General features: G+C 44.1%; 1 protein-coding gene across 4 annotated transcripts in view; it reads left to right on the forward strand.

Moving 5' to 3' along the window:
* LOC121479288 (amyloid beta precursor protein) overlaps nt 1–8,127 on the forward strand; it is a 270,747-nt gene extending 262,620 nt beyond the window's left edge. For all 4 annotated transcript variants that reach the window (XM_041734781.1, XM_041734782.1, XM_041734783.1 and 1 more), the window contains one exon: nt 6,916–8,127. In XM_041734781.1, coding sequence (XP_041590715.1) covers nt 6,916–7,017 — 102 coding nt within the window. In that variant the 3' untranslated portion in view covers nt 7,018–8,127. The remainder of the gene's footprint in view (nt 1–6,915) is intronic.
* Nucleotides 8,128–21,586: the final 13,459 nt, after the last annotated feature.

Consider the following 21,586-nt stretch of genomic DNA (forward strand, 5'->3'; position numbering starts at 1 on the left):
CTTTCTCTGTGCATGTCTGTGTCCTGATCTCTTCCTGTAGAGACACCAGTATTATTGGATTAGGGTCTACCCCAATGATCTCATTTAACCTTAATTACTACTTTAAAGACCCTGTCTTCAAATACAGTCCTATTGTGAGGCACAGGGGGGGTTAGGACTTCACCATGAATTTGGGGAGGACACACTTGAGCCTGTAACAGAGCTCAGAGATGCTGGGCAGAAAAGCAAGATTTCTCTAGTAGACTCGCTGCCATGGTTGTGCGTGAGACTTAGCAGCTACTTCTTTAAAAGGACACATCCCCACGTCCCACCCCAGACCTAAGGAGACAGTTCCCAAATGGGCTTAGAACCTGAGTGTTGAAAACATTCCCAGCTGAATCAGGCATACAGTCACTTTTGAGAGTCACTGATCACTCTCCTTCTTCTCAGTCACCGGTCTGAGCCAGCTGTAAAGTGTAGAAAATGGTATCCCTTGTCTGCAAGAGAACTAGTTACCTTTTAAAGCCTTGTCAGAGAATAAGTTGACACTTTAATGCAGCTCCTAGGAAAAAAAAAAAGAAAAAAAGAAATAAAAAACTTCATTTTGAAGCCAGAAGGCATCCTGAAAGGAGCAGAATTGTCGGGAGGACGGGAGGAGCTCTTCTCTTGATACTCACTCCACTCACTACTTGAGAATATCTAGAAACTTCTCCAGAGTGAATGCCCTCCTTGTATTATGTTTCTTTTCCTCATTTCTTCTCACCTCCTTCTTGAAAGTGCAGATGTTGTTGGGAGCCTGGAAACCACCCCCTTCTCCCTCTCCAGGCCTTCCTTTCTCTCCTTTCTGGAAGCATCGCTTTGTGCAGTTGTGTGTTGAACACATAGGGTGGCACAGGACCAGAACTTCCTCCAAGGTGCTGTTCACCGTCCCCGCCCTTGGGAAGGCTGCAGTCTAGCAGATTCTGTTATGTAGCAGATGGGACTCTTCTACACTGATGTCGATTAACACTGAATATTCAGCAACACGTGCAATAGCTCTTTCCACCGCTTCTCCTAAATGGAGACCTCACCTTTGAAAAGGGGCCAAGAGGGGACAGGACAGATGTTTAAGGGTACAAGCTGGCAACAAGCAGTCAGTGAGGCCCAGAGAGCTAGTGCACAAAAGACAGACCCCAATACTGTATTATAATCATCAACTTGCCAAGAGGTTAGAACTTTATTATTTCAAATACTAATAAGAAAGCCTAAGAACAAGGGCACCTGTGTGTCTCAGTGGTTGAGCATCTGCCTTCGGCTCAGCGTAATCCAGAGGTCCTGGGAATGAGTCCCACCTCAGGCTCCCCAGAGGGGAGCTTTTCCCTCTATGTCTCTGCCTCTCTCTGTGTGTCTCTCATGAATAAATAAAATCTTTAAAAAAAAAAAAAAAAGAAAGCCTAAGAACAGATAATTCTCTGACCTGATAGAGGTGCTAATTATCACTACCCTGACAAGAGTATTAACAAAGTATAAATGTATCAAGTTAATGTGTTGTACACCCTAATTTACATATTGGTAAATGTCAAATATATCTCAGTAATAAAAAATTGGGGGGGGGTGGCACAAATTCTCTTTACTATAGAGTATTAAAAAACGTTTCCATTCATAGGTCTGATAACTGGAACATCAGGAATCTTCCATCCTTCACTCCCCATCCATCAGGTTAATGATCTAAATGAGAAGAGACTTGCTAGTTAGCTTTTCACGGCGTTGTAGCATGTGACTTTCCCTGATGAATGGGCCGTCATACTGGTAGCATTGTACAAATGCGTCCTTAGGGGTCCTTTCTTCCTGGTGGGAAGTTGACCCGCAGGGATGGAGGCACCTAGCAACCACTAACATAGGTGTTGTGGGACAGTTGGACAGGAGGGTCAGGTTAAATGGGAAGCAGGGGGTACAGAAAAGTGTGGCTGGACCTGGAATCTCTCGTGGCTGGAAGCAAACAGCAAATGTTGGAAGGTCAGAGGCCAGTGTCAGGGATCGCTGGTGATGAAGGCACAGCAGAGGAGTCCATTGGCTGCCTGAAAGGTCACTGACCGTGGGCAGCAAACACAAGTGAACCACTTATAAGGAGGGGGAATCACAGTTTAAAAAAAGGAATGTAGGGGCACCTGGGTGTCGCAGTGGTTGGGCGTCTGACTTCGGCTCAGGGTGTGATCCTGGATTCCTGGGATCGAGTCCCGCATCGGGCTTCCCACAGGGAGCCTGCTTCTCCCTCTGCCTGTGTCTCTGCCTCTCGCTCTCTCTGTGTCTCATGAATAAGTAAGTAAAATCTAAAAAAAAAAAAAAAAATGAATATGTACAGGACTGAACACAAAACCCAACCCCGGGGGGTTAGAGGTGGGGTGAATAACTAGCCCAAACACCTGGTTAATGTTTGCTTTGTTTTCCTTCCCGTTGTACGAGCTCCCTTGTTGGTCGTACTCTCATCCATTTGTGAGCACGTATTAAGTCGGTGTGGTTTATCTTCTTCTCCTTTCCTTGACCACCTAGATGGCCTGAAGTGGAATATTTTAGGGGCCAGGACTCTATGGTTCAGCCTATCTCAGCGTCGTGCACTAAAGAGACACCCAGTAACACACATCCTGCCAGTTATTCCACATAAGAATATTAAAACGTGGCATTCATGGGCTTACCGCCCCCACACCAGGAGACGATGTGATTCAGAGGAACTAGAAACTAAGGAGACTCAGAATTTCATCTCTGCAGTCTTGACAGTTGAGCTGTAAATTCCTCTGGATATAGTGAGGGGAATAAAGGCTGGAGCCAAGCTGGAGTGCCGTGCGGAGGGTCCTGGGGTCTCCTGTGAAGACACAGCGCACAGTACCTAGAGCCTGATGAAGACCCAGGACCACTTATGGATGAGATCTCATCCAGAAATTCGGGACACAGGGTGTGTGCAGAGGGCGTGTGTGCATGTGTGTTTTCACCTCAGCCAGTGATCCGTGTTCCTGCCTGGAACTGTTCCTGTGGGCAGATGAGGATTCATTCTTCCCTCATTCCTTCCAGAACAGGCATCACTGGCTCCAACTTCTCCTGGCTCTGCTCAAAAGGAAATGATATTGAGGTGTTCATGCCAGAGCCCTGCATGCACCATAGTGGCCCGGCCCTTGCACAGTGGCCCACACCAGTGCACTAGCTTATCCATGAAGGACCTATCCCTGCGCCCTGCTGGGGAGGAAGCCTCCCCCTTACCTGATGCTTTTGTCCAGTGGTAGGTTTATCCATGGTTGTGAATACTCAATGCTTCACCTTGAGCTTTCAAAGGGCTCGGGATAAAGGGATACAACCCAAGCTCCTTGGGCACCATTTTGTAAAAATAATCCCTCCTCCTGCAGCTCCTGAGCCCTCAGGTCTGAGGGCTAAGCCTCCCCACTGCAGGAACAGTGAGGCTTGAGCTGCCCTCCCAGCAGCAAAAGATAATGAGGATTAGCAGGTGGAAAAGGGCCAGGAGGACAGAAAAGTTAGATGCCTGGTTTCCGCCTCAGCCTCACATTTCTGCAGGGTTGTGTGAAGCATTTGGCTTTGGCCTTTGAAGAGGAGATAAACCATTAAGTTGCCGGGTGTTCCCCTGACCTTGATGAACACAGATGACAGTTGACAGCCAGTGCGAGGGTTGATGGGGTTCCAGAGGGACATGCAGGCACAACGCCCTGACGGTCACGCAGCACTTTGTGCTCACAAACGGAGCAGCTTTGTGCTGGATCTCCTCAGCAAGACCTTTTTTTTTTCTCCCCATCTTGACACTATTTGAAATATCAGTTAAAAGGTGGCACAGAAACAAAAAGATGCCCAGGGTAGCGTGGCGTCGTGCCCCAAACGGGCTGCTTCCTGGCGCGCAGGTTGGGAGAGTTGAATGAAATCTTGCATTATTGGTGCTGATCTTTAGTGATGGCGTTTGAACTTACAGGTCCGTGGCTAATGACACAACTGCCAATTAAAGGACGGTGACCTCATTTGTTGACAACACAGCGGGTCAGAGGAAGAGCGGGGATAGGAAAACATCTGTGATTAGCCCCGTAAGGACGATGGTGCCAAGTGTCCGCTGGCGCAGTGTCCTCTGGGGACTGCTTGGCAGCAGCTCATCAGTAGCTTTGTTCTAAGGGGAAGTGCCAGGGGGATCCCTGGGTGGCTCAGCGGTTTAGCACCTGCCTTTGGTCCAGGGAGTGATCCTGGGGTCCTGGGATCAAGTCCCACGTCAGGCTCCCTGCATGGAGCCTGCTTCTCCCTCTGCCTGTGTCTTTGCCCCCCCCCCCTCTTTCATGAATAAATAAATAAAAATCTTAAAAAAAAAAAAAAAAAAGAACGTAAGGGGAAGTGCCCCTGCCTGGCACTGGGAGCAGCTTGGTGCAGGCGGCTTGGGCAAGGCCGCAGAGTGGGATCGGTCTGGGGATGGGAGCCTAAGAATCCTGCACTTAGTGGGGGGCTGTACATCCTCCTCTCCTGGCTGACCTGGGCTTAGCTTTGGAAAGTGGTGATTCCAGCTCCTGCGCATGAGGCGGAGTGACCACGGGGGAACCAGATCATTCCAGTTTTACTGAAATGCAACTGACACGGAGCACTGCGGTAATTTTAGGTACATAACCTGATGATTTGATACCTGTATGTATTGTGAAACGATCACCGCAGTAAGTGTAGTTGACGCCTTCCACCTCACATAGAGTTATTTCCTTGTGATGAGAACTTCTAAGATCTACTCTTTTTTTTTTTTTTTTTTTTTTTTTAAGTAGGCACCCACCCAGCATGGGGCTTAAACTCACCACCCCGGAGTCAAGACTCACATGTTCCACTGACTGAGCCAACCAGGCGCCCCAAGATCTACTCTTTTAGTAACTTTCAAATACGCAATACAGTATTTTCGTTAACTTCTAGTCTCCATGCCGTCCATACACCCCCAGAACTTATTTACCTTATAATTGGAAGTTTATGTCTCCTGACCACCTTCACCCTTTCTGCCCCCCTCCCACCCCACCGCTTCACCACTGCCCCCTCTGGCAACCACCAGGCTGTTCTCTATCAGAGTTTGATTTTTTTCAGATTCCACATATAAGTGAGATCATGTAATACTTGTCTTTCTCTGTCCGGCCTGTTTCATTTAGCATAATGAGCATGATGCCCTCAGGCCCATCCATTCACAAATGGCAGAAATTAACTTTTTTTCATGGCTGAATAACATCCCAGTGAATGATACTCTGCTCACCTGTGGGTGGACGCGTAGGTGGTTTCCGTGCTGCGGCTGTTGGAAATGCTGCTGCAGTGAACATGAGGTTGCAGGTAGCCTTTCGAGATCGTGATTTCATTTCCTTCCGATAAATACCCAGCAGTGGAATTGCTGGATGCCCTGGTAGTTTTGTGTGTCTTTTATTCAGGAACCGCCACACTGTTTTCCACAGTGATTGTACCAATCTTTCAGTCTGAATTATTCATTAGCCAGCTGGGGTCTAGTCCTGTCGGGCTCCATCCCCAGACCTGGTGTCTTAGCTCCAACACACCTGTTCTCTGGTGTTTTTACTTCATGGGGTTCAGGGGTGATGCATCAAAGAGACAGCTGTGTGGGTCCAGAACCATGCCAGGCTGGCTCTCAGGGGAAGCTGTATGAAGAGCTGAATGTGACCTTGCAGCACTCATCCGGGGGGAATGACCCAGCAGTGTTCTGGAAATGATGGGAGGACCCCGGTTTCATCATGTGCAGCATAGACATACAGTATCCTTGAGAGGGAAAAACCATCTTCTGTACCGTACGTCCTAACTTCTCTGTGGAAAACAGGCTTCATTCTGATGACATTTGTGTCGATTGTCTTCATCTTCCAATGCCTTTGCAGAAAGGAAATGTTAAAAATAACAAAACTCAGCTTTCATTCATTCAGCATAGAGTTCAGTAGTTTCTTCTGTGCAGTGTGAGTGGTACAGTAAATACCCTAGATACTAGATGTGACACTCCCCACATCACAGGGCTCTGTCTAGGCACCTGGCACGTTTACAGCCGTCGGCCTGACCTAGAGATAGAACACATCAGCACAGAGGATCTGTTTTTAAATCTTCAGCTGGATATACACTCTACGGTCTTAGTACTCAGTAAAAAAAAAAAATACATGGGACGCCTGGGTGGCTCAGCGGTTGAGTGCCTGCCTTCAGCTCAGGGCATGATCCTAGAGACCCGGGATCGAGTCCCGTGTTGGGCTCCCTGCATGGAGCCTGCTTTCTTTCTGCCTGTGTCTCTGCTTCTCTCTGTCTCTGTGTCTCTCATGAATAAATAAATAAAATATTTTTTAAAAATACGTGTGTGTGTATATATATATACACACATAATCTAGAACAGTATATTCTTTGAATATATTTCCTTTTATTCCTGTGCCACATGGCCTCTTTGATATATGTAGATCATCATTTACGTTAAAAGATTCATATTAAGTTTAGTGAAAGCAGGGAGAAAATTAAAATGAGTGTGGAAAAGATAATCAGCTGTCGAGATTTATTTGCCTGTATACTTTGCTGACTCTCCATGATGCTCTTGGATTTTTTTTTTCCAGCTCACCACCACTCTTTCAAGTAAAACAGTTTTCCACTGTGGCCTTTTTGTTATTTCTTGAGCCAAGAGGGAGGAAAAAAAAAAAAACCACATATTGCTCTACATGTATCCAGTTACTGTTAAGGCTTAGGGAAGCGACCAGCGAGCACTTTGCAGGCAGAGCCAGCTCGAGGTTTCCGGCTCCCCCTGGTGGCCAGATGGAGCATCCCTGTAACTGGAGGGCACAGGCGTCCTGCTGGGAGGCGGCGCAGTGGGAGGGAAAGAAGAGTCCTGCGCTCCTTATCCCTTACCTGTTCAACGTGTGCACTTTTAAAAGATGGATATTTCTTTCTTTTTTTTTTGACTCACTTGTCCTCGCCCTTGCATCTCAGGTTGACGCTGCTGTGACCCCAGAGGAGCGCCACCTCTCCAAGATGCAGCAGAATGGCTATGAAAACCCAACTTACAAGTTCTTCGAGCAGATGCAGAACTAGACCACCGCCACAGCAGCCTCCGGAGTTGGACAGCAAAACCATTGCTTCACTACCCATCGGTGTTCATTTATAGAATAATGTGGAAAGAAACAAACCCTTCTGTTTTATTATTTACTCATTATCGCCTTTCGACAGCTGTGCTGTAACACAAGTAGATGCCTGAACTCGAATTAATATACAAATCAGTAATGTATTCTCTCTCTTTACATTTTGGTCTCTACATTATTAATGGGTTTTGTGTACTGTAAAGAATTTAGCTGTATCAAACTAGTGCATGAATAGATTCTCTCCTGATTATTTATCACGTAGCCCCTAGCCAGTTGTATATTATTCTTGTGGCTTGTGACCCAATTAAACTCCTACTTGAAATATGCTTTAAGAATCGATGGGGGATGCTTCGTGTGAACATGGGAGTGTAGCTGCTTCTCTTGCCTAAGTATTCTTTTCCTGATCACTATGCATTTTAAAGTTAAAGAGCATTTTTAAGTATTCCAAATGATCTAGAGAATTTTTTTCCATGATTGCATTTTACTGTACAGAATGCTGCTTCTGCTATATTTGTGATAGAGGAATTACGAGGATACACATTTATTTCTTTGTGCCTGTTTTATGTGCACACATTAGGCATTGAGAATTGAAACTTTTTTGTCCATGTATCTTTGGATCTTTGATAAAGAATCCCTGTTCATTGTAAGCACTTTTACGGGTGGGGTAGGGGTGGGGGGGAGGGAGTGCTCTGCTGGTCTCAAATTACCAAGAATTCGCCCAAGAAATTTTCCGCAGGATGATTGTACAGAATCATTGCTTATGACCATGATAGCTTTCTACACTGTATTACATAAATAAATTAAATAAAATCACCCTGGGCAAGAGTTTTCTTTAAGGGATAAGTAGGGACGTTAAATATTCAAAGTAATCTGGGAGTGGGGAGAAAAGAGGCAGATTCAGCTTCTTTTAACCAGCCTAAAACGTTTTATTTATGACAGCGAAAGAAAGTAAAAGGGGCAAAATCAGGGAATGGGGGAAAGCCTATCTAGGCAAACCCTTTAAGATTTGTCTTCAATTTGTATAAAACGGTGTTTTCATGTAAATAAATACATTCTTGGAGGAGCGCCGTTGTGCTGGTGTGAATGATTCCATGGTAACTACCTGCTGAGCATGAAGTCTTCTAAAGGCTGGTGAGACGTCTTCTAACATAATCGACACTGGACATCCACACCTTTGTATCTTAACTGCAAGGCCGAGTAGGAAATTGGGGCCAACGTGCATCTTCCAGTGCTAGTAAAGTACTTCATTGACCTAATTCAGCTTTAACCTTGGTCCAAAGTATTTTGCCACCACATCCTGGTCCTCAAGCTTGCCCCTGTCCTAACCTGTTCAGACTGCTGTATCAAGATACACAGACCCGATAAGCCAAGAAATAACAGAAATTTACTTTTCATGGTCCTGGAGATTGGAAGTCCGCGGTCAAGGTGGCAGCATGGTCTCTCGAGGACCTTCCAGGTCACAGCTTTCACATTGTACAAGGGCACTAATCCCGTTTTAAGGCTCCTCCTGACCTTAGTCACCTCCTAAAGGCCCCGCCTCCTCATGACCATCACGTTGGGCATTACACTTTCAACACAAGAATTATGAGGAGGCACAGACATCCAGGCAGACCATCACCATCTCAAATAAGAGATGAAGAGACAACTTCCAGGGAAGCTAAAAAACCAAGATAAGCTCATGGCTATCTCTAGAGCAGGTTTCCTGAACTGTGGCACAACTGGCATTTTGTAGGGATTCCTTCCCGGTTCTGGGCCGCTGTCCTGAGCAGTGAAGGATGTTTAGCAGCATTTCTGGTCTCTACTCATGAGATGCCGGGAGCCCTCCCCAGTAGTGGCCATCAAAAATGTCTCCAGATGTTTCCACATGCCCCTTGGGGGGCTAAATTGGCCCCACTTAGGGACTCCCGTAGCTATTTTAACACAGTGTCCTATGTATGATTTTTAATCAGAGCAGTCTATCCAGTTGCTACCTCAGAGTTCTAAGAACACATTGACCTGGTGTTTCTGCTGTATTATGCTTGAGATCCTTGAACATGCGCACCAGCCTTCTCGTTTCAGCTTTGGATTCGACCTCTTAACCTAAAACACAGAAAATCAGTTGTTTCATCATGCACTATGCTCGATGAACAGACTGCATTAAACTCATCTGTGTGTCCTGTTCTCATGAGAACAAAATCTCTCCCTCCTTCCTCCTGTTAAGCGTGCTTAGACCTGACAGCTGTGGGAAGGTGCGGTAGGTATGACAGTTTGGGTATAAGCTGGAGTTCCATTTTGCCGGGATAGAAGGCAGCCAGTGGGGGATAGTTTAGTCCTAGTAGGACAGTACATTGTCTCATGGCGCTGGTAAATTGAGACTGAACTTGCTCAAAGGTTTAGGATGTTCCTCCCAGACTAGCTTCAACCCCAGTAACAGCAAGTTTTAACTGTGATCATTTCAGAGCTAATGAGGAAATTTTTAAAGCATATAATAGACTTTACAGATCTGTAGGTGGAATTTATGAAAAATGATCATGCTTTCTAATCTTGGTTTTCAAGTTGAGCTACATTGAAATAATTCTCCAGATAGTTTGGGGATTAATCAATAGGCAATTAATTTGTCCAGCCCAGGAATCAGTGAGATTTGAGAGGAGTTCGGCATGGCCAACCTGATAGGTGACAAATGGCACCTCAACATAGTTTTCATTTGCATTTATCTTCCTATGAATAAAGTTCAATATTCTTTGATCTTCCCAAGGGCCATTTTGTGCTTCCGAATTTTCTGTTCCTGTCTTTTGTTTTGGGCTTGAAATCTATTTTGCCCTCAGGATTGCAAACCCTGCTGTCTTACTGTGTCCATTTGCCTGATAAATCTTTGTTCATCCCCTTTATTTTTAGCTTTTTCAGCTGCTGCATTTTAAGTGCATGACTTGTACACAGCACAGAGTTGGTTTTTGCTATAGGAGCCAATTTGGAAGTCTTTTTGGCTTAATAGGCAAGTTAAGCCCATTTAGTTTTATGATATGACTGCTCTGTTTGCTCTCAGTTCTATCGTCTGCTGTAATTACTGAGTGTATTATATATCCTGTGTCTCCGGGAAGGAGGGCTCTTGGCGAACGCATACGTGCATGTGTGCGTGCATGCATATGTGCATGCGTGTTTGCAGTTTATAGGAAGCTTTGTATTTTCATTCTAGTGGTTACTTTTTTACTAATGATTTTCATAGTGTTCACCCTTTTCCCTTAACTTTTACAAGCATATCGTTTGTCTTTTCCAAATGGTATTCTTTGACCCCTTCCTACCACCTACACAATAGTGAATGGTCTCTCCCTGCTTTCCCCCTTTTCTCTCCCTTCTCCCATTTGTTCTATTTATTCAGACCTAAGTGTTTATATATTTTTCTTCAACCCCCGACCCCACCCTATTTTAGTTTCAGCTCTATAGTGGAATATGTGAAATGCTCAATCGGTTTTTTGTCCCTAGACATCTTTTGGTGGATGAAGCCCACCCTCCAGTTAGAAACTAGAATTCCTCAGCAAGAGCATGTGTGGCACCTGTTAGGGTCAGAGGAGCATGAGACTCTTAATCTCAGGGTTGTGAGTTCCAGCCGCATGTTGGGTATAGAGATTACTAAAAAATAAATAAATTTCAAAAAAAAAGAAGAAGAAAGAGAGTATGTGGATAGTATCCAAAAGTTTCTGACACATTCAAAACTGATTTTTCTATGACCTTGAAACTTGAAGGGCAGCTTCTCTTTCCTTAATGTCTAGAAAATGCTGCTCCACTATTGCCTTGCTTCATATATTATTGTTGAGAAATCTACTTCTCTTTGCTTTTGTTAAGTGTTTTCATTTTTTACCTAGAGGCTCTGAGAATTTTGTTTCTTTATCTTTAAAGTCGAATATTTCTGAGTTGATTATTCATGCAGTTTTCCTAGGTAACCCCTGGGGGCCCTTTCAGTGTGTCGATTCAGTTCTTTATTTCTGGAACTTTTTCTTGGATTACAGTCTTAAGTACTCTGTTCCATTATTTTCTTTGTCAGCGACACCCAGGAGTACACACTTTCGGCCTCTTTTTGCTCATTTCCTTTTCTACCTCATTCTGATCCTTTTTGTAAAATTATTTTCTCATTTTCTTTTCTTTTAAGATTGTATTTATTTATTAATGAAAGACACAGAGAGAAGCAGAGACATAGGCAGGAGGAGAAGCAGGCTCCCTGTGGGGAGCCTGATGCCCAGGACCCCAGGATGACCACCTGAGCCAAAGGCAGAGGCTCAACCACTGAGCCACCCAAGTGCCCCATTCTGATCCATTTTAAAACTTATTTTCTTGGGCAGTCCTGGTGGCGTGGTTTAGCGCCACCTTCAGCCCAGGGCGTGATCCTGGAGACCTGGTATCCAGTCCCAAGTCAGGCTCCCTGCATGGAGCCTGCTTCCCTCTGCCTGTGTGTGTGTGTGTGTGTGTGTGTGTGTGTGTGTGTATCTTTCATGAATAAATAAATAAAATCTTTAAAAAAAAAAAAAAAAACTTATTTTCTTGGGCAGCCCTGGTGGCCCAGTAGTTTAGCGCCACCTTCAGCCCAGGGCGTGATCCTGGAGACCCGGGATCGAGTCCCCCGTTGGGCTCCCTGCATGGAGCCTGCTTCTCTCTCTCTCTCTCTCTCTCTCTCTGTTTCTCATGAATAAATTTTAAAAATCTTTAAAAATAAAACTTATTTTCTCATTTTCATTCTCTTGGTTTTCCTTCTTCTACTCAGTTCCCTTTATTAAGTTTTTATGTGAACCCATTCTCCTGTGGGCCCCTCATAGCCTGCTCTTTATTACAGATGTAGTCCTGTGATTTTTCTCCTCCATCCCTCCCTAAATTCTATCAGCTCTCGTTGCCTTTCTTCCTGATTTTTGTCTTGATTTCTCTCCTTAGCTTTTGTTGTTGGTTGCAGTCGTTGTCAGCTTCATGGTGCTTTTGTGGGGGAGTCTTGCCCAGCCGAGGAGCTTTTCTTCCTAACTTCGGATGTTTCACAGTCGTTCTCTCTAGAAACGTCTGTGCTTTTCCATTTACAGTAACGGGGTGGGCAGGTGCCTAGGTAAGAGCACGTTCTTCCGTGGGTTCTGCTCTGTTCTGCACAGTTTCCCCGTGGGCGGCGTTGGAAGGCCGCACCAGGTGTGCCTTGCTCCTGTTCTCTGTAGGATTCTTCATGCTGCTCACTTTCTTCTTTCCCTTCCCCGCCAGCCTCCCAAGAACACCCCCTCTCCTCCCACAGAACCGTGGGCTTCTCCAAGTCCCCCTCTCTGGGCCCCCCACTCGCAGAGCCCCCCCTTTGCAGCCAGGGATCTCCACTACCAAGTCCCCCTCTGCCTTCATTATTTTTGTATATATTATTTCATTTTTCTCTTTTGAGGGTGATTTTCTTTTTTCTCCCTCAAAGTCCCTGGCTCCCCTCAGGCTTTGCAGACCTCCTTCCCCCCCATTTCTGCACCCACCCATTGGTGTGTCCTGGCTGCCACAGGCCAGCTATGTGCATGCTGTTGGAACTTGTTTTCTTTTTTTTTTTTTTCCTCTACCTACAGATAATTTGAAAGTTGCAGTTCCTTTTCTTCTTAGTAATGCTGAAGAGGGAGATTTAACCACCATTATGGGGAAATCCCTACACTAGTATGTTTTCAAAGCTCCCCCAGGTGATTCCTATATGCAACCCCGTGGAGAGCCTCTTGTTGTATCACTATGTGCTTTCAACTTGTTTCACAGATATCGCCTCAAAAATCCTTTGGTTTCCTGGCCATGACTGTCTAATCGTCTTTCTACCTGAGTCCTCCTTGGAGTTCTGGTCTTCAGATCCGTATTCCTCAATGCCTCTCTCATTCTCCTGTATCAGAATTACCTGGAAGCCTGGCCAAAAAAAATGCAATTTCCTGGATCCCATCTTGGATCTACTTAGATAATCCCTGGAGACCCACAACTCTTCATTTTGAATCAGTACGTCCTCCCGTGATTATATAAGCCATGAGAGGTCAAAAGAATTGCAGCTTCAGATGCTAGTGGCCTCAAGGCTCTGCCCTCAGGGTTTCTCTACTATACACTGTTCTAAGTAACCTCAGCCACATGGAAAATATTCATAATATCTCATGTGCAAAGCTTAAACCTAGATCTTCTCCCTGAGTTTCAAGCCCAGATTCCTATTTTTGTTTTAATAATATACATGGTGATTATAAATGCTATTGTAGATAATCCAGAATGTAGGAAGAAAAAGGATTCACCCATAATCCACCCCCATCCTGACAGAAGTATTGCCAATACTTTTGCATATATACTTTCGGTATTTTTAAGTCACGTGGATTTACCTCACTTGCTTTTTTTTCATATCTAGTAACCTATTTCCTGCTTTTCCACTTACTTTAATATGTGCATATTCTTGTGTCACCGAAAAATTTCTCAACTATTTTTAAAGACCACATAAAGATATTCAATCTACCCTCTTGGGAAATTTTTTTGCTATTACTCTGTTTAAGCCAATATCTTTGACCACAAACCAACGTGTTCTTTAGTTTTTGCTTTTTAATAAAAGATAGTTTAACATCTGCTGCAAGAATGCACATGAGTCAGGCTCGGGCTCGGTCTCCTGATTTGTAAAATAAGATAATAATAGTTCTTCATACAGTGGTCATGAGGGTTAAATCTGTTAATATATATGAAGTGTTCAGAACATTTTCTGACATGGAGTAAGTGGTATGTAAGTGTTAGCTACTCGGGAGCGTGTCCGAGAACTAGAAGGGTATTTTTAATTCTTATCTCTTTATTCATAATACCTAACTGATGTTCAAAAAAGGAAGTTCTACCCTCATCAGTAGTATATGTGAGTGTCCTCTCAAAGCACCAACAGGACTGAGGAGGACTTAGGTAATGTCACATATTGCCAAGTTGAAATGAAAAGAGGCTAATTTTGCCTTCATTGTACATAGCATTTTCCTATGAGGCTGGTTATTCAGGGATAATTCTCCTGTAGAAGATTCTTGAAAGGTCCCTGCAGCCATCTTCTTCTCTTTCTTCTTCCCTATGTATAGATATAAGGACACTGCAGTGGTGTGATTTTGTGTGCATAGGAAAAACCAGAGCACAAACCACTATGTAATTCCCTTGCTTTGATTTTATATATATTTTTAACTATCTTATTCATTTATTTGACAGAGAGAAAGCAAGCGCACAAGCAGGGGGAATGGCAGAGGGAGAGTTGGAGAAGCTGACTCCCCACTGAGCGGAGTCTGACTCGACCTGGGGCTTTATCCCAGGACCCTGAGATCACGACCTGAGCCAAAGGCAGATGCTTAACCAACTTAGCCACCAGGCACCCCTGATTATATATATTTACTTGTGGAATACATTTGCAGATCAAATCAGAATATGAAGATCCATTATGGTTATGCACCACCTCTTCTGGCAACTTAGAGGCCCTGAGGCCAACCAGCAGTCAATGTCTCATTTCTAACGTTGCTCTGTTTGAAAAGATTTTAGAGTAATTTCCAGCGTAAATCATTTTAATTGTCATTAAGTTGTCTTGGATAACTAAGTGTTCTTGGAAAACCTGTTTGACACACCTCAGAGCATACTGCAATTTTTAACTGCCCTAAACTTAGTTTTTCTCAAGCTGAACTGTTTCTCCAAACTAGGAATCTTTCTTTTTTTTTTTAGATTTGGTTTTTATTGTAGAGCACACATATCAGGGCAAAGTGCTACACACACAACTACAAATCATTTTTGGGAAAAAAGCTGTAAAAAAAATAAAACTGCAACTGCTTTAGTTATGCAGTCCCGACTTGAATCCAGGCTGGCAAAGGAGTTCTGGCCCCTGAGAGGGGCTTCTTGACGGCTGCCCCAGATTTCTGCAGCCTCAGGCCTGGGCCTCTGTGAGTCAAGGCCCCCCTGGGGTGGTGGCAGCCGGAGACTGGGAGGGCTTCTGCTCTCAGCCGGCCTAGGTCTCGGCCATGGCAGGCAAGGAAACACTCCTAATTAATCTAGATCAATACCTTGCAACCTTTGAGGATCTGAGTAGGTGGAAACTGCCAAAGACTTTATTATCTTTTTCCTTTTATTTCTTAAAAGCCCCTTCCCCAACTCCCACGCCCCTGAGGCAGAGGAGGCCCCAACCCAGTCTGCAGACCTGAGCTCTGGCCTTGGTTGAATACATGCTACAGGCAGACAGAGGGGGTGGGCAGTTGCCTTCCTATGGGGATGACATGGAGAGAAGGCCCAAGCTGGCCAATGTAGGAGGAAGGAAAGGGTTAGGAAAAAGCCAAGAGACCAAAGGAAAAAATAAAAACTCAAAAACAAAAGAAAACAAAAACCCTACCACACAGTTGCTTCACCTTGGCTCATTCATTCACATCACACTGTTACTGAATGCCTACTGTATACACGCAGACAGTGCCAGGGATGGGGGATACAGTGGCTAAAAAACAAACATGTGGTTCCACTCGCAAGACCTTACAAGTCTCCAAGTTACCACAACTATGCACACAGTGACTTTACACCAACAATTTTTATTTTGCCACAAGTCAGCAATTTGAACAGGGCTCAGAGGAGAAGGCGTGTGTCCACATAGTATCAACGGGGGCAGCTCATCTAAAGGCTGCAGGATCTGTTTCCAAGATGGCGCACTCATAGGGCTGGCAAGTTGACGTGGGCGGTCAGCTTGGGAGTTTGGCCACAGGCCTCAGTTCCTTTCCACGTGTGCTTGGCCCTTCTGATAGCACAGTGGCAGAGTTCCAAGGGTGAACGTCCCAGAAAGGAGGGCAAAAACTGTATTGCCTTTTCTGCCCTCAGTCTCAGAATTTCCATGACATCACCTCTGTCATACCCAGTTCATGCAGGGAGTCACAAGGACCTGCCTCAGATCAAGGAGAGGGCACATAGACTTTATCTCTTGATGAAACCATATCAGAAAATTGTGAACATGTTTTAAAACCACATTAAGGAAAAAAATATATATATATATATTCCATTAGAATAAGTAGAGGTGACAGCCAGTCCTCTTTCTTGATTGGCCTAGCATAATTAACTGGTAATGAAAGACTGTTTGGGGCACAGAAGGACGTAGCTCAGTTCCCTTGGGTAGGACAATTTCTTTTTTGTTTTCCATTCTGGACCTGTCCCCTGAACTTCAGATTCCCTTCGCCTGCTGATTTGCCCATTTGAATGTTTAACAGACATCTCCTACTTAACATGTTCAACATCAAACCCCAGATGTCTTGCTCCTCTTGTTGTCCTTCCAGTCTCATGAAATGACAACTCCACTCTTACAGTTGCTTAGTCCAAAAATCACAACCCACTGGTTGTCCATTCACCTTATTTCCTTATCTCCATTAGGTCTTTGATCAAATGTCATCATTTTGATGATGTTGTTTCTGACCATTCTGGTTAAAACTAAATTCTCTTCCTCCCCAGCCATCTACACCCCTGCCCCCCATCATTTTCTCCTTTCCACCATCTTACTTTTATTTGTCTACTACCCTCCTTTCATGACAATATATAAACTCCATAAAGGCAAGTCCTTGTTTCTATCTTGTTCACTAATGAATCCTTAGTGCCTAGAGCAGTGCCTCACACATGATGAGTGCTCAGTGAGCATTTGTTCGAATAAGTGCATACATTTGGGTTGTCACACTTTGATAATTAGCACAGGAGAAGGATGAGGAGAGGCAAAATGGGAGGAAGGGGACTGATTTACCCAAATATAAAAACTGGAGCTAACCAAAAGAGCTGAATATCTTCTTTTGCTTTCTCAAGATCCAGTCACAGACTAAAAAGTCTTAAATATTCTTCATCATATGTAGTTTGGGCCTGAATAAAATGTCTTTGCTTATGTCAGTTTCCTATTGTAGTTTCCTCCATGTGGGTGTGGACGAATGGCCCGGCAGAGGTAGTAGGCTTCTGATAAGCTTCCGTGGCAAAAAAAAATAAATAACCTCTAAATAGCCTGCATCATTTTTATTCATCCTTCCAAACCAGAGGGTTTTATCTACGGCCAGCAACCCTTTCACATCAAGGGACGGAGCTCCAACAATAAGAAAAGGAAAACGATAATTTAATGAAAATTACACCTATTACTGAAGAATTGTACTTCAGCTTAGAAATTATGATAAAAGCTTTGGCGAATTGCACCATGAAATACAGATACTTAATAGGGCAGAGAAAAATGACAAACTCAGAGAAATAAACACTTCAGGGGCACTCAACCAAAGGCATGTACAGAATAGAATCTCCAATAAGCTTCAGGAATTGAGGAAGCAAAGTTGTCTGCTAGGAAATAGGTCTAAGAGAGATGAGTTTCTGGAAGCTACACCTTGCCAATTTCAGTGTATATTTATAATCCCATGTCTAGTCTCTCCTGGCTCATTTTAAACTTTGGCTACTCATAAAAGCTCTGCATATTTGGAAGAAGATTCATCTTCAAACCAAAAGATGATCCCCTAAACACTGGACTCCCAGCACACACCTCAGCTTTGTCCTCTCTGAGCGTTCCATGACTGAGACCCATGGGTATGCAGGGCCTGGCCCACAGAATCTCCTGAGACTCTAAAGATGTTTCTGGCTAAAGATTGTGTATCTTTTTTTTTTTCTTTTTTAAGATTTTGAGAGAGAGAGAGAAAGCACAAGTGAGTGGAAGGGCAGAGGGAGAGGGAAAAGCAGACTCCCCTGAGATCATGACCTCAGCCAAAGGCAGACACTTAACCAACTGAGCCATCCAGGTACCCCAAGACTTTGTATCTTTATCTCCAAGAGAATAAAAGTATATTACACTTGATTTTATGACTTTAAAAAAAAATAAATGAAATAGTCCTCAGGTCTCTAAGCTACCTCTCATTCTAGTTACCAAAATTTTGCCCAAAATGTTTAAGATCAAAGAAATATTAAAGGTGAAAGGACGCTAAAGATTACTCAGATAGGTCCCTTATTTTATTGAGGAGGAAACTAAGCCCAGTGTTGTGAAAGGACTTACCACAGCTCTGGTGGATATAATCAGGACTCTGGTCTATTCCTCTTACCTCCAGCTCTCACTGAGACCTTTTGTTTTGTTTTGTTTGTTTTCCTTAACATTCCATATCAGAGCTTGTAATGCCCTTTGTAAAACAAAGTCTTGGCTCCCCTAAATCTCTCCCTTGTCTCCCCAACATCCTCTCCAGCAGCTGCTTCCCCACCCCCACTCAGCGATAGGGTGAAGAGAGCCCCCCAGTGAATTCAGGGATTTTTCCCAACCTCATTTAGGTTAATCTCACCAGAGGAGATGACCCATGTGGGAGAGGGTGACAAATAGTATCATTTGGTCTTTCTCCCAGGTATTTCATAGCGGATAAGGAATGTGCCACTTTTCACAATGGTAAATGTCGGGCTGCCGAAATCAAATTCATCTTAAATACCACAGCCAAGTTGTATAAACACATTGTGTATTGTCTTCAAATTATGTCAGAAAAAAAGAGTAACTTTAAGATGCTAATATGGTAAAGGAGAAAGTCACAGCTCTAGGAGACCACAGGGATCTGTGTCTCTGTGAGTAGAGTTGAGGATTTTTCTACAATATCTTCATGCTCTGAAAGCCTCCCCACCCCATCACCAACAGCATTGACTGTGTGACTGATTTTGTTGGGTCAAGAGGATAAGTTACGTCTCCAGTTGTCACTATGGTGAAGAGTAGGGCATGAGATTGGTGAAGGAGCCGAGGAGGCCAGGGGAGGACAGAAAATTCACCAGGAAAAAATGTCAAAAGTCCTCTGCTTCTAATGATTTTATCTCCAGCAGGCAAAATCTCAGGAGCAAATAGATGAGAAGGAAAATACGTATCGTGGTGGTGTTCTCCTTCTCTTCTTTCCAGAAGAGGGTTAAAGGAAGAATTCGGATGTCTTGGTTAAAATAAATCTGCAGGTGCACCGTGGGTTTCAGCTGCTGTGGGCAGGACCCGGAGGCTGTCCTCCCCCTGCTGAGAGGTGAGGACAGTCTGGGGTTTGCTTTTTGGAAGGCGAGAGGGGCAGAGAGAGCTTCTCAGCAGCTACCTAGACGGATGCAGGAGCACCCAGCGCCAGGCTGCCCATCACCTCGGCGGGCTGGTCATTTTCACGGCAGCAGGTGCTTCTGTAGAGGAAAATGATCAGAATCTTCTCACTCAAAGGATAGCTGGAGGGAATTTTTTCTTTTTCCTGTCCCAGACAGTAGGCAGGATCCTAACATCAGAAAACTTTGAGGAAAAGAGAAAAAGGAAAAACAAGCAAAGACAAAAAAGTAATAGAACACCGCTGTTTTATTTTTAAAAAGGAAAAGCGCACTGGCCAGCTAGAAAGGAACCTAGAAAGAATGTCCAAAAATGGTTTAGCCTGTTATGATGTGAACTGCTTTGACAAACGACATTCTCATTGTATCTACACTCTACTAAACTGATTGCAAAGCCAGCCCTGTGTCGTCTGACCACTCGTTTTTCATTGTTTCTGCTAATGGGTTTTGTGGAGAGTGGATTAGTTTCATTTTCATGCCCCGAGGCAAAAAGATGAAAATATTCTGATGATAGTAATGACTGGAAAAGCACCCTGCTGCTTGCAGTTCCAGACCCAGAACTACGTGAGTTTTTATTTTAATGTAGGTTGCTTGTGCTGATTCAACCCTTTTGACAACATCCACATAGGCATGTCCCAAACAATCCAATGTCTCCTGCATATTATTTTTCTCTCTACCATGCTCTAAATCATTCCTTAAAATTTCCTAAAATTGGGGCAGCCCAGGTGGCTCAGCAGTTTAGCGTCACCTTCAGCCCAGGGCATGATCCTGGAGACCCGGGATTGAGTCCCACGTCAGGCTCCCTGCATGGAGCCTGCTTCTCTCTCTCTCTCTCTCTGTCTCTCATGAATAAATAAACAAAATCTTTAAAAAAATAAAAATAAATAAAATTTCCTAAAACTATAGGTAAGTCTGGCAAACGTATATGGCTCACTACACACAGATCTATTTAATTTTCATATGTAAAAGTGGAGCAACTTAAGGGAAAGAAAATAACATGACTCTAATTTAAAAAAAAAAAAAAACCGTTGGTTAAAAGTGACAAAGTTTTGAGGGGGATGGAGCGAAGGTTCTGGGCTTGTAGACCAGCCAAGGCTTGGAGAATATTTATTCTGGCTGCCCAGCGGGTGAGTCTCCCTATCTTAGCATGATAAAATACTGGATCTTACCCACAACCAGTATAATGTTTCCTGTCTTGAAGCTTGGCAGGCACAAATGGCCTCGTTTTCTTTCAGAAAGCAACACAAGTGCTGTGAACATTCCAAAACTTAATGCAGTAATTATCTCTTCTCAACTACCAGTGTGGAGCCCTTTTAGATTAAATTCAGATGGGCCAGAGGCACATGGTGCCCCTTCCAGACACAACCCAGTGATTTCTAATCATTTCGTTGGCAGTGAGGCTCCAATGGGTATTTAAAGAACCCAGACAACACACCGCAAAGGGTTTCTTTCCCTTCTTTTTTGGAGTGAGGAGTGAGAAGTACGGTAAGGCAAGTAGAGACATCTTAGAGATGTCACAAAAGACTCTTGCAACTAAATCTTTTCGAATCTGAATAGCAAATTGATCCTTGAACTTTTCACGTTTGGCCTTTTCCTTCATCTCATCAATCAAGCACATAAAAAAAATCGTTGGATCACTGTGTTGTAACGAATCATCTGAAATGGATATAACATGTGTCAAGTATATTTCAAAAAGAAAAAAAAAAAGGAAAGAAAGAAAGAAAGGAAAAGGAAACCAGGCACTTACTTCCTGCCAACAAACTTCTATAAGCAAACAGGTCAATGTGAAACTTTTAATGGATTTTTCTTGAACTTTCCAATGAAGAATATCCCAGGAGGGTTTTGTCTATTGTTGTGGAGAACACAAAGCCACTATTGGGTTTGCCATTGATTTGGGAGACTGCAGGGATGGATGACATTGATCCCAAACCCACAGCTCCCCATGTTCCTCACATTCCCAGGATGTACAGGTGCACACACGCACAACAAAACTAGGCCAGAGAAGCACACCACGAATCCATGAGCTAGAAATGTGACCCTACAGGGATCCCTGGGTGGCGCAGCGGTTTGGCGCCTGCCTTTGGCCCAGGGCGCCATCCTGGAGACCCGGGATCGAATCCCACATCGGGCTCCCGGTGCATGGAGCCTGCTTCTCCCTCCGCCTGTGTCTCTGCCTCTCTCTCTCTCTGTGACTATCATAAATAAATAAAAAAAATTAAAAAAAAAAGAAATGTGACCCTACAAATAAACCTTCTTGGCTTTAAAAATTGTTATAAAGAAATATTTGGGGATCCCTGGGTGGCTCAGCAGTTTAGCATCTGCCTTTGGCCCAGGGCGTGATCCTGGAGTCCTGGGATGGAGTCCTGCATCGGGCTCCCTGCATGGAGCCTGCTTCTCCCTCTGCCTGTGTCTCTGCCTTTCTCTCTCTCTCTCTCTCTCTCTCTCTGTCCTTCATGAATGAATAATTAAAAAAAAATCTTTTAAAAAAAGAAATATTTGCATTTCCTCTGGGC

The sequence above is a fragment of the Vulpes lagopus genome, chromosome 20 (genome assembly GCF_018345385.1).
Source record: "Vulpes lagopus strain Blue_001 chromosome 20, ASM1834538v1, whole genome shotgun sequence".
Taxonomy (NCBI): Eukaryota; Metazoa; Chordata; class Mammalia; order Carnivora; family Canidae; genus Vulpes; species Vulpes lagopus.